A 14,097-nucleotide genomic window follows, 5' to 3' on the forward strand; every position below is an offset into this window, starting at 1 on the left:
ACAGCCACAGCACTGTTTCAGGTATCTGTCATTTCCGAACGATAGCAGTGTTTATAGCAGTAGAGCTGCAGATGAATATTTTGCTGTTATTGAATTAACTTAGTTAGACTAATATCAGATTGTTAGCAGCTAATGATTCAGCTATTTAACTAAATACTGTTACTGACAAACATTATGCTCCATCGCTGTAGTATCTAATCAACAAAGCTGTACATCAGTATTATTCTCTTTCTCTGTATGAAGGTGATGTTTATGGACAGCATTAAAGTATGGAAGTAAACTGGAATCACTGACTAATAACTGGGCCTGTGTGATGTTCAGAGGAAATCAGAGACCTCTGATACTGTAGGTCAGAAGTCCTTTCACTAATTTGTTTAAGTGAGCAACAGTAAAAGGTAACTACAATTTTGCTACTGTCACACATAAGCCTGTGTCTGTCCTGTGTTTTTCCCTCTTTTGTTTTTTTGTGCTCCTGCCCTGTTTTCCTGTCATGTGCTTTTTTGAGCACATGGCATTGTTTTGTTATTGTCTAATCTCCACCCTAGCCCCGCCCTACTCATTAGTGTTATCACCTTGTGGCTCATTTGTAACTGCCCCCTCATTACCTCCACAGGTGTCCCTAGTGTGTGCCTGTGTATAAATACCCCATGTGCTCCTTTGTTCTGTGTCATGCTTTTTGTTTGAACGTGTCCGGTTACTCTGTCCGGATCTTGTTAATCTGTCTTGTTTAGCCTTAGACCTGCTATGTTTTTTGTCTTAAGTGTTCCATGTTTGCTTTATGTAGTTTGTTTCTTTATTTGTTATTTTTGCTTGTTTGTTTCAGTCTTTTGGTTTGTCATCATAGTTCATAGTGTTTTGTTTTAGTTACCTTCTCTTTATATTATTTCATAGTGTTTTGTTCTTTGTTTAGTTTTTTTAAATGGAAAATAAAACTGACTTGCGTTTGCATCCAGCCTCCTCCTCCATGTTACAGCTACTAGAAATTAGGAATAAATTACATAGTTACATAAAATGCTGGGGAAACTGGGGAAACTCCTGTGGGGAACTGGGGAAACTGCTGTGAAAACTTGTGATGTTTTTTTTAGTTTTTTATAGTTTGTCATTTTCATTTTCTGTCACATGCATATTTCTTCTTGTTTCCAAGTTTTTAAAATGATTTTTAATAAGACAGCAACAATCAACCATGCTGAATTACATCACATTTTTAAATCCATCAAATACAAAAAACTACATATTATGCTACATACTATGCTTAAAAGCCCCGGATCTTTAAATACCCAGGCAACTGCCCTGCTCACAGACACACAGGCGCAAGATAAAATATATAATCTTGATAAGTAAAACAGAACATTAAGTTAAAGTCTCTGAAGAAAGACTCTTTGTCATCCAGGTCTTGCCTCATTTGGACCCTGCAGATCCTGCCCTACATGGAAGGCAGGGAGAAGCAACAACACCAACAACGCCCTGTTTCTGTCTAGACACAATAAGATCAGTTACCCAGGACAAAGATGAGTGTGTGTGTGTGTGTGTGTGTGTGTGTGTGTGTGTGAATGTGTGTCTGTGTGTGTGTGTTTGTTATTGGAGCAGACAATCAAAAACCGAAGCTGAGGGAATCTGACTCCAAGACAATATTCATGCCCCACACACACACACGCACACACACACAAGCACTTGTCTTTGTCCTGAGTAACTGATACAGCCTCTCCCTGGTTGTCATGGATACAGGCTTTGATATGAATGGGTGGGGCTTATCCCCGCTGTTTATGTTCTCCTGCACGACGACGGTTTCTATGGAGATCTGTGTGAAGTTGGTGTGGATGCCAGGGAAGGGTAGCAAGCTAAAATCCTGAACACACACACACAGTCCCAAAATATCCTTACACACACACACCCAAAACACCTCCCACCCCACACGCTCACAAACACAAATACACTCCCAAAATATTCCAGAAACATACACACACACTAACTGTGACTTTACATCTATCAGAGGAGGTGTGCGCTGGTCCTCACCATCCTTATGCTAACGTTTAATTTAACATTAAATCTGTCAATCAATTTGAATGTTCTTAGAATATTTTTATTTAATGATTTAAAAGATCTGTAATGTTTTAATATTTATTTTTCAGGATGTTTTTCTGAGAAACGTTTTAATAACATTGTGATGCAAACCATTATTATGTAAATAATGCAATGGTTTCAGAACCTTCCTGAAATCTGGGACTAGTGATAGGGGAGTTCTATTGAGTGGGTGTGGGGTGATTGTGATAGTACTTCCAAATTAAGGAGAAAATGGGACCAAATTAGAAATAAATTCTGAACAAAATGCTTTTTAGTTTTACAGCGGTATGAAAAGGTTTGGGCTCTCCTGATCATTTTCAAGATTTCTCTTTATAAATCTTTGTTGTTGTTTTTTTCGGATAAGCAATTTCAGTTAAATATATCATATAGCAGACGAACACAGTGATATTTGAGAAGTAAAAATAAGTTTATAGGATTTACAGAAAATATGCAATAATTTTGTATACAAAAGTAGCCAGGTGGACCCCAACAGAAAATTTCCATCAGTATTTAGTAGAGCCTCCTTTTGCAGAAATATCAGCCTCTAAACTCTTCTAATAGCTTCTAATGAGAGTCTGTCTTCTAGTTGAAGGTATTTTGGGTTATTCTTCTTTACAAAACATCTCCAGTTCAGTCAGGTTTGATGGTTTCTGAGCACGAACAGCTCACTTTACATCATACCACATATTTCTAATAATATTCAGGTCTGGGAACTGAGATGATTATTACAGAATGTTGTACTTGTTCCTCTGCATGAATGATTTAGTATATTTTGAGCAGTGTTTAGTGTTTACGGTCTTTGTCTTGTTGAAGTATTCAGCCCCAGTGCAACTTTAACTTTCTCACTGATTCTTCAACATTTTCTCTAGAATCTGCTGATATTGACAGAAATCCATGCGACCCTCAACTTTAGAGTTTAGAGTTAGAAGATTCCCAGTACCTGCACTGATCACACAGCCCCACAGCATGATGAACCACCACCAAATTTTACTGTGGGTAGCAAGTGTTTGTCTTGGAATGCTGTGTTTTTTTCCGCCATGCATACTGCCCTCCACTATGACTGTTCTCACCATCCTTCTCCTCTGCCACTTTAGGCCTTAACTAGAACTGTGCCTGTGGTATTCTATTTCCTCACTCTGTTCCTCACAGTGGAAAGTGACAGCTGAAATCTCTGAGATAGATTTCTGTATCCTTCCCCTAAACCATAATGTTGAACAATTTTTTTTTTGTTTTGCTTTGTTTTGTTAGTTCGTTTAAGTTGTTTGCACCTGCCTAATTTTGTATTAAGAATTATTGCACACTTTCAGTAAACCTTATAAACTTTATTTCACTTCTCAAATATCACTGTGTTATACTCTGCTATATGATATATTTAACTGAAATTGCTGATCCAAACAACAAATAATTCATAAAAGAAAATCATGGAAATTATCATGGGTGTCCAAACTTTTTCCTACCACTGTACTTGAAATATTACAGTTTATTAATTTAGTTTAGTTCTCTGAAAATGCAGATTTATATTATGAGTATGAGCATTATTAGCAAAGGTAATCCAGGAGAACCATTCAGAACTCAAAATCTTAGCACAATTTGCGTCCATATTTGTGTATAGTACAGTGAAGTCTGAGAAGTGTGGCAGAGTGATGAGTTTTAAATGCAGGAGAACCAGGTGAGGTCCAATCACAGCACTGGCTGAGTTTAATCAGAACACAGTGACAGAACCGGGTCAGAGAGAAAGGCACGAGGAACAGACTGTGCTGAAATCAAGTGGAGTCACTCTATCCTTCATCAGGTTCTGTTTACGGATCCAGACTCACCTGATCATTTATAGATGTTCTATTTTCCTCTGCAGCAAGAGGAACCTGATGTGTTAAACCGTCTGGAGCGGTTCTGGTGAGGAGCAGTGCTGTAGTGCAGTGTGGGTCGTGCAGGATCCTCAGACCTGGCTAATAGATCTACTCCGGAAAAAAACAGTACAATTTCACAGCATTACTACTGTAAAAACCTGTGTACAGCATATATCTGTAGATCTGCATCACAGACACATTCAGTGTAGGGGGAATTCTACAGTAAACACAGTACACTACAGTCATTTTAGAGAAGGATTCTTTTTTAGCTTTTTAAACAAGAATCTGTTTTTACTAATGTTACATTTCCATTATTACCAACTCAGATACTAGTTTTATTATCATGCAGACATATTCTTTATATTTTTTCCATAACTGTATTTAAACACAGAAAGCTACAGCAGATTAGATTATCTTTATCTCCTCTATAACTGTATTTAAACACAGAAAGCTACAGCAGATTAGATTATCTTTATCTCCTCTATAACTGTATATAAACACAGAAACTACAGCAGATTAGATTCTCTTTATATCCTCTATAACTGTATATAAACACAGAAACTACAGCAGATTAGATTATCTTTATATCCTATATAACTGTATATAAACACAGAAAGCTACAGCAGATTAAATGTCCTGGAGCTGAACACAGAAAGACAGACAGTCTTTTAGATGCTAGTGGTGGGTTACCTTAGTGTGCTTATGCTAAGCTATCCCTTTTTCTGATATCTTTTAGGTGTGTGTAAAGATCTATTAACTGAAACCAAGAGTGAAAAGACAACTTAAAAGCTTTATTTTAATGATGTAAATCAATCAACTAAAAATATTCTGTGATTTACTGTGATCACCCCCGTTCTTCTTATGATGCATGATTTTATAGTGAATATGTAACAAGTGTAAAAGACAGTCATATTTATGTTAGTGATGTCAGTTAAAATACTATTTTATACTTGTATGTTTGAGAGGAGATACAACCAATGTGGGGTGCTGGAATAATAACTAAATTTTATTTTTCATTATTATAATCTCAGTTTGGTTGTAACGATTTATGAATTGGAACCTAATTTGCTGAGTATAAAAGAGCATTTTCACACCTGTAGTTCCAGATGTGCTGGATTGGATTCAGGTCTGGGGAACAGGCGGGACGGTCCATAGCATCAATGCCTTCATCATGCAGGAACTGCTGACACACTCTAGCCACATGAGGTCTAGCATTGTCCTGCATCAGAAGTAACACAGGGCTCACTGCACCAGCATATGGTCTCACAATGGGTCTGAGGATCTCATCCCGGTACCTAACGGCAGTCAGGGTACCTCTGGCGAGCACATGGAGGTCTGTGCAGCACTCCAAAGAAATTCCATTACACAGGTCATGCTGAAGTATGTTGCAGCAGCAGAAAGATTTTCATGAACTCTCTAGACTCTCACGTCTGTCACATGTGCTCAGTGTGAACCTGCTCTCTTCTGTGAAGAGCACAGGTCACCAGTGGCGAATCTGCCAATCCTGGTGTTCCCTGGATATGGTGTTCTGCACAATGCTGGGGGTCATTTTGCAGGGAGCACTGCTCCTCCTTGCACATAGGAGGAGGTAGGGGTCCTGCTGCTGGGTTGTTGCCCTCCTACGGCCCCCTCCATGTCTCCTGGTGTACCGGCCTGTCTCCTGGTATCTGCTCCATGCTCTGGACACTGTGCTCACAGACACAGCAAACCTTCTTGCCACAGCTCGCATTGATGTGCCATCCTGGATGAGCTGCACTACCTGAGTAACTTCTGTGGGGGTGGGAGACAACGCCTCATGCTACCTCTATGGTGAGAGATTTGACAAACTGCAAAAATGACCAAAACTTTAGCCAGAAAAGATGTAGAAACACTCCTTAATGGAGGTTGTCTTACTAATTGCCTCTCATTTGTACCTGTTGTCTGTTCCATTTGCACAACAACAGGTGAAATTGATTCACAATTAGTGTTGCTTCCTAACTGGACAGGTTGATTTCACAGAAGTGTGGTTGACTTTGAGTTACATTATGTTGTTTAAGTGTTCCCTTTATTTTTTTTGCCTACTAATTGCAATTAGTAATTGTGATAAAAACAGCAGCCTATTACTGTGGTAATAATAACTGTATTTTAAAGGCTGTATTTTTTGTGTTGTCTGTTACACTCTCTTGCCTTAGCTCGATAAATAGTTTGCACATATTTTGGACCAGTGTAGTTATGCTGGTTGAGCAGTTTAGTCAAACTGATTGATTGGCTTGGTCAGGTTGCTTATACTGGCACTCAACAAGTACTAGGGGTACAACTGAAATGATTCAGGCACAATATGGTTTAAGCAGATTGTTTAGTGTCAGCAGGAATCATGATTCTATATTTTTATTAAACTATGCATTTTCCCCCCAGAAGTCAGTAACGAGGCGGGTTGCTGTGAGGGTGAGGAAGGTTTATGTGAGCTCAGTAAAACTTTACACACAACTTCACATCCAGCAGTTCTGTACAGGAAACCACCACAGGTCAGCATGCTCCACAACACCAACACAGGGTTCTACAACCAGAACACACTGAAACCAGAACATAGAACGATACACACCGGTTCACACCCTACACAGAGTCGACTCACAACACACACACACACACACAATTACACTTTTCAAAAATAAATGATTTACAGTTTTTCATCATAATTCACATTAAACAGTGCCCTGACTCCATTAAGCAGCAGATCATAGAACACAGATAGAACCTTTCTCTCTCTCTCTCTCTCTCTCTCTCTCTCTCTCTCTCTCTCTCTCACACACACACACACACACACAGTAAATGTTTAGGCTGTGTCCACATTGATACAGGTACAGCAAAAAACAGTTCCATTATTTGGTCACTTTAATAGGAGTTTCATATTGGTACCATTTTTACATCAACATTACTGTTTTAATACGGTTAGTGGAAACTTTACGTTCTCATTACTGTTTTAACTTGTATTTTTTATTATTAATACATATATTTATTTGTGTTCCCTTTAGAATTTAAGTTTAAAATTAAGTTAAAAATTAAGGTAAAAAATAATAATTTGATTAAAATGATGAACAATATTCTTAGTCTCGGGGTGACAGAAATCATGTTTATTTCTTTTCTAGTGATCTGGAACAAACAAACAGAACTGTATCTGTATCATTACTGACTCCGCCTTAATCTCTCCTCGGCTAAAGCAAAGGTTTTTCAGTGTTAGAGTCTACAGTGTGCAGTGTGTGTGTATGTGTGTGTGTAACTGAAGTCACAGTGTGTATCGGTTGGGTTTTTATTGCACATCAGACTCTTTCACACTTGGGAAACCGGGACGTGAGGATTAACAGTGTACACACACTCACACACACATACAGCAATAAATAATCCACAGTAAGTATTAAATCAGGGTAAAGCCATGATGACAGTAGGTCACATTTATTACGGGGCAGTTCTACAGATGCTCCACAGGAACTCCACGACTTCTTCTACACAACTTCTACACTTATTGCCAGGACCATCACCACACTGGGCGGGGCTTAGGGAGGCGTGTGATGAGCGCTACCTGCTGCTCTCCGGTGAGGAAGTGGAGGCTGAGGGGTGGAGTCCAGAAAGGCGGGGGGCATTAGCATTAGCACTGTCCCAGCCTGTACAACAGCGTGTAATCCAAAAACTGTCCAATCACAGGGTTACCTTACTTATGTATGGTCCAATTCTTCCTCCTAGGTTTTCCATTGTCCAATCAAATCGTTATATTCACAGTGTCCAATCACACATCTTTGTCCATTTTAAACTGTCCAGTTACAGAATTGTTTGACTCAACATTGTCCAATAACAAGTGAGTCTACTCCACACTGTCCAATCACAAGTGGTCTACTTCACACTGTCCGATCACAGGGTTATTTAACACTGTTCATTGACAGGGTTTTTCTACTCAACACTGTCCAATCACGTGTGATTCTACTCCACACTGTCCAATAACAGGACGATTTAATTTTCAGACTGTTAACCAGTCTTTTTTTTTCTATTTCATATTGTCCAATCACAGACATATCAGGTCCACAACGTCCAATCACAGGGTTATTCTATTCCACACTGTCCAATCCAGATCGTCGAATCCATCCGAGTCCGTGCTGGCCCCTCCTTCCCCGGCTCTGGCCGTTATTAGCTGAACCTCAGCCAGAGGTTTCATGGCAGCTGCAAATCCAACAACAGCTGATTCATCAACAACATTACTGTACATCACAGGGTTTAATTATGTAGGTGTTTAACCCTTAAACACATGAGCATTTAACCCTAAATTGTGTGGGTGTTTACCTTATAAAGGTATGGTCTTCTCTACATTAAATGTATAAGTGCTGAACTGTTATATGAGTGTTTAACCATTTACATACTGAATTTACCTGTTAGACAAGAACAAGATCTTAACCCTTTTAATAATGTGGGTGTTAAATATGAAAGCTTTACATGTGTGGGTAAATGGGTAACTATGAATATTCATCCCTTAAACGTGTGAATATTTAACCCTTAATATGTGGGTGTTCGACTCTTAAATATATGAGTTTTTAAGCTTTTAAGCTGACCCTTAAATGTATAAGTATTTCACTCTTAAAGATCTGGGTATTTAAGCTTTAAATGTAGACGTATTTCACTCTTAAATATTTTGACATTTTACACTGAATACATTTAGTATAAACTAAATTCACTTATTTCACACAAACTGATCGATACACAGCAGTGACAGTAAATATGATAACACATCATTTTGATTGTAACAAAAACATAACATAAACATTTAAAACATTTCGGATTGGTCAGAGGTCACTACTGACCCAAAGGCTGTATTGAAGGGTTAAAATAAATCAAGGACATTTAATTTAATGCAAAAATGTCCATTCTATATCAAAACATTCATGTTATAAGTGTTGGTACACAGGATTAAGTGAAGCATGTGCAGTGGTCAGTTTTTGTGAGTGAGTGAGTGAGTGAGTGAGTGAGTGAGTGGGTGGGGTTAATGCATGGGTGGGGTGATATTCAGAAATAGCACATGTGACAGTGAAAAGAATATGGATGCTTTGTGAGAATAAAAATGCAATGAAAGTGAACAGAACAATTCAGTGTCTTGGCAACCGTCCAGTTTACACCAGAGACAAACTCACAGTTTATGAGGCACAGCTGTGAATACTACTACTACTACTACTAATAATAATAATAATAGCGTTATTGCATATACTTTTAGAACAAGTGCAAGTAAACAGTGGTTATAACTGTTGTAACATTGTTATTCATCAAAATTCATCCTGTAATATCAGCTGCTTCGTTTATAACAGTGTAGTTTTACATTTATACACATATACACAATAAACACGGACATTTACAAAAATAAAACTAGATACTTCAGTTCAATGATACACTTTTACCTCATAATAGAACTGTTTCCAGATGGCTCTTCTATAGTCTAAATGTTCAAAATACACAATATCATGATTTTAAAGTGATTATTCAGTAAAATAAAAATAAAATAATCTTCAAGTGGACTCGAGACATATGTAATTCGGGGTTAACATAGCTAACCAGTAATGGAAGCTTATATATAAGCTGTGTCTGAAAGGGGCGTACAGCTCCGCCCACACCAGAAGTCTCTGTAATAGCTGGAGGTTACTGATTGGTGTCTGGTGATTGGTCGATTGGAGGCGGTCAGAGGGTTGATGGAATGGGATAGTGAGCACGTCTGATTGGACAGGGTGAGCTGTAGGGCGTGGTCACCGGAGACAGGTGCAGGATGTTACATGCCAAGGCGTTTAAACTTCGAGATTTCGCACCACGCCCTTCAGATACAAGAACCCAGCGTTACACACTCACAACACAAACACATACACACAACACCCACAACAGCCACGCACACACACACACACCAACGACGTGTGCTAATTATTAATTATATTAATGGCCTGATATGGAATTACAGTCCACAATAATAATTATAACTAATACATTTTAACATTGTTGTTAATCAGAGCAGTTGCATAGATCTGAAATCATCACTTCATAATCAAATTGATCAGTGTACAGATAATGATCATAGTAAGAGGAATTATGTTGTATATTTCTACACACACACCCACACACACACACACACACACACACACGTAAAAATGTAAATTTTCCTTCAATTTACATTTTTACATAAAGTTTACGTATAGGCACACATGTACGTGTACACAGTGTATGTGTGTATATATACACACATTGCTCATATATACGCTCATTTTACACTATATATAGAGGCAAAATAGATATTGCAGTGTATTAAAATATAACCACATACATATACAAGTATACACATAAAATGCCACAAATGAATACACAAATTTCCATAGCGCATCCATTATATACACACATATGCACTGTTTCTGTGCATACATCAAAAAGGCACACACGAACTTACATATAGTGATGTATATGCAAGATTATACACACACACCCTTACAGTGTATATAAATACATCGTACAAATACAATGTACATTTACACTTATTCACACTTTTACAGTGTATATACAAACACATATACACACACATTAGTACAGTGTATATACATACACATGTACTGTATACACACATTTTTACAGTGTATATATAGACATGTATGTACATTTTACAGTGCATTTATAGCTATACGTTGTATATAAATATATGTAATACGCATTAAATATAATTTACAGTGTCAATATAGACACCTATGTCAATGTATACACATACTGGTACTGTGTATATACAAATACATACACACTTTCTATACTTTATATGTATGTTTGAGTATGCACTTATACACTGTTACAGTGTGGATGTATACACACACAGTACAAGTGTATATAGCCACCGTCTGATGAAAAACAAGCATCCCCAAAACTGCTACTTTTCAAAAGACAAATAAACCTTTTAACTTTCAGTAAAAGTTAGTGTAAAAAAAATAAATATCAGGTCATATGGAAGAGTTTCTTTTGTTCTGTTCATCAAGCTATTTTGAAATGGTGTAAGGGTGTAGGTGTAGGGTCTATTTAAATTATGCAGTAAACTAAAAAAATCTACCAAAATGGAGAAACCTGTTTTTCATTGTACAAAAAATGATATACACAGTCATACCGTGGATATATAGACACGTATATACATTTTCCAGAATATATACACACGTTCACACATTTACAATGTTACACATACACATGTGTTTACAGTATATATGCTTATGTATATACAGCTCAAGAAAAAAAAAGTTTCTGAATCAGTTTCTCTGATTTTGCTATTTATATGTATATGTTTGAGTAAAATAAACGTTGTTTTTTTATTCTATAAACTACAGACATTCCTCCTAAATTTAGAATAAAAATATTGTCATTTAGAGCATTTATTTGCAGAAAATAAGAAACGCAGAGCTTTCAGACCTTAAATAATGCAAAGAAAACAAGTTCATATTTAAGTTTTGAGAGTTCAGAAATCAATTTTGGTGGATTAACCCTGTTTTTTAATTACAGTTTTCATGCATCTTGGCATGTTCTCCTCCAGCAGTCTTACACACTGCTTTTGGATAACTTTATGCCACTCCTGGTGCAAAAATTCAAGCAGTTTAGCTTGGTTTGTTGGTTTGATGGCTTGTGATTATCCATCTTCCTCTATTCCAGAGGTTTTAAAATTTGTAAAATTAAAGAAACTCATCATTTTAAGTGCTCTCTTTTTTCCAGAGCTATATATATATATATATATATATATATATATATATATATATATATATATATATATATATATATATAAACAAACACATTTACAGTGTGCAGACACACATATAGAAACACATTACACATAGACAGACACAAGTATTATGTGTACACATTCACACGTGTTTATATAGGCAGTGTATATATAAACAGTGTATATATAAACAGTGTTACAGTGTATAATACTGCAAGCACACATAAACATATTTTTTAGTATATATACAAACACACACATATATAGACAGACACGCATTATTCATAATGTATGCAGACAAACATTTGGAGTGCTTGTCCATGCGTTGTTTGTTTTAGCGCTGAAGAACCAGAATCTGCAGCACTCTGTACTTCCACAACACCACAGATTACTGAAACACTACAGATACAACAGTCTCACTTTTCACACTGTATCACACGCTTATGATTTTAATAACAAATATATAATTCATCACTTGTTCTGTATATTTTCTGATGGTATAAGTGTGAGCAGAAGAGGTCAGTGATAATGAAAGTGATGAATGATTTTGGGGTGATTATATTGAGTGAAATGCTGTAATAAAAAGGTTTAAAGACACAGCGGTGTGTTTGCACGTCATGGTACAGTCAGCATCCTGTATTAATTACAGATACTATGTTTGACCCTGCTACTGGGTTGCTGCCCTTCTACAGCCTTGTCCTTTGTGCAACATGAAAGAGTCATGCTACCAGTAGTGATAAGGACACCAGTAAAATGCAGAACTAGAGAAGAATCAGTCAGGAAGAGTAACTGTCTGTGACACCACCTGCTAAACCATTCACTGTTTGGGGACTTGTCTTGCTTGTAGCTCTTAACTGGGCAGATTGATATCCTTTAGGTTTAACTGACTTTGTGAAATACTGTGATGATTAAGTGTTCCCTTCATTTTTTGCAGCGTATACACAGTGCCATAAAAACTATTTTCCCCATACAGATTTATTTTGTTTCAGCTTTTTCATCATACATGAATGATTTAGATTAACAAACTCATTTTAATAATGATGTGAGTAAATATAAAAATCAGTGTTTAATTCTAATTATTAGAAGAAAAAAGGTAAAACTTTACTTGGATTGTCCATTTAATGACCTCATTAATGCTGAACTGACTAAAAGTCAACTGCATGTTTATTAAATGCAATTGAGCTGAAAAGTGAAAGTAAATGATTCTCTTTTGAATGGAACCAACTCTAACCCAAACTCTAATCTTAACATTTTAGGTTTGGTTAGTTAAGGTTTAAAGTGTGGTTTAAGGTTACGGTTAGATGTAGGGTTAGATTTTAGGGTTGATTGAGGGTTATGGTAAGGGTTAGGTGTAGGGTTAGATTTTAGGGTTGATTAAGGGTTAGATTTTAGGGTTGATTAATGGTTAAGGTTATGGTTAGGGTTAGGTGTAGGGTTAGATTTTAGGGTTGATTAGGGTTAGGTGTAGGGTTAGATTTTAGGGTTGATTAATGGTTAAGGTTAGATGTAGGGTTAGATTTTAGGGTTGATTAAGGGTTATGGTTAGGGTTAGGTGTAGGGTTAGATTTTAGGGTTGATTAGGGTTAGGTGTAGGGTTAGATTTTAGGGTTGATTAATGGTTAAGGTTAGGGTTAGGTGTAGGGTTAGATTTTAGGGTTGATTAAGGTTTATGGTAAGGGTTAGGTGTAGGGTTAGATTTCAGGGTTGATTTAGGGTTAGGGTTAGGTGTAGGGTTAGATTTTAGGGTTGATTAGGGTTAGGTGTAGGGTTAGATTTTAGGGTTGATTAATGGTTAAGGTTAGGGTTAGGTGTAGGGTTAGATTTTAGGGTTGATTAAGGGTTATGGTAAGGGTTAGGTGTAGGGTTAGATTTTAGGGTTGATTAAGGGTTATGGTTAGGGTTAGGTGTAGGGTTAGATTTTAGGGTTGATTAGGGTTAGGTGTAGCGTTAGATTTTAGGGTTGATTAAGGGTTATGGTCAGGGTTAGGTGTAGGGTTAGATTTTAGGGTTGATTAGGGTTAGGTGTAGGGTTAGATTTTAGGGTTGATTAATGGTTAAGGTTAGGTGTAGGGTTAGATTTTAGGGTTGATTAGGGTTAGGTGTAGGGTTAGATTTTAGGGTTGATTAATGGTTAAGGTTAGGGTTAGGTGTAGGGTTAGATTTTAGGGTTGATTAAGGTTTATGGTAAGGGTTAGGTGTAGGGTTAGATTTTAGGGTTGACTAAGGGTTAGGGTTAGGTGTAGGGTTAGATTTTAGGGTTGATTAGGGTTAGGTGTAGGGTTAGATTTTAGGGTTGATTAAGGGTTATGGTCAGGGTTAGGTGTAGGGTTAGATTTTAGGGTTGATTAGGGTTAGGTGTAGGGTTAGATTTTAGGGTTGATTAATGGTTAAGGTTAGGTGTAGGGTTAGATTTTAGGGTTGATTAGGGTTAGGTGTAGGGTTAGATTTTAGGGT

The 14,097-nt window shown here is 37.0% G+C and overlaps 1 protein-coding gene across 2 annotated transcripts in view; it reads right to left on the reverse strand.

Annotated features, from left to right (window-relative positions):
- Positions 1-6,325: 6,325 nt before the first annotated feature.
- kcnc2 (potassium voltage-gated channel, Shaw-related subfamily, member 2) overlaps positions 6,326-14,097 on the reverse strand; it is a 50,294-nt gene continuing 42,522 nt past the window's right edge. The window contains exon 4 of one of the 2 annotated variants that reach the window (XM_049474101.1): positions 6,326-8,096. In XM_049474101.1, the coding sequence (XP_049330058.1) occupies positions 7,972-8,096 (125 nt within the window). In that variant the 3' untranslated portion in view covers positions 6,326-7,971. Of the gene's footprint in view, positions 9,728-14,097 lie in introns of both variants that reach the window. The other variant, XM_049474100.1, reaches the window with a different exon arrangement.

The sequence above is a fragment of the Astyanax mexicanus genome, chromosome 2 (genome assembly GCF_023375975.1).
Source record: "Astyanax mexicanus isolate ESR-SI-001 chromosome 2, AstMex3_surface, whole genome shotgun sequence".
In the NCBI taxonomy this organism is placed as follows: domain Eukaryota; kingdom Metazoa; phylum Chordata; class Actinopteri; order Characiformes; family Acestrorhamphidae; genus Astyanax; species Astyanax mexicanus.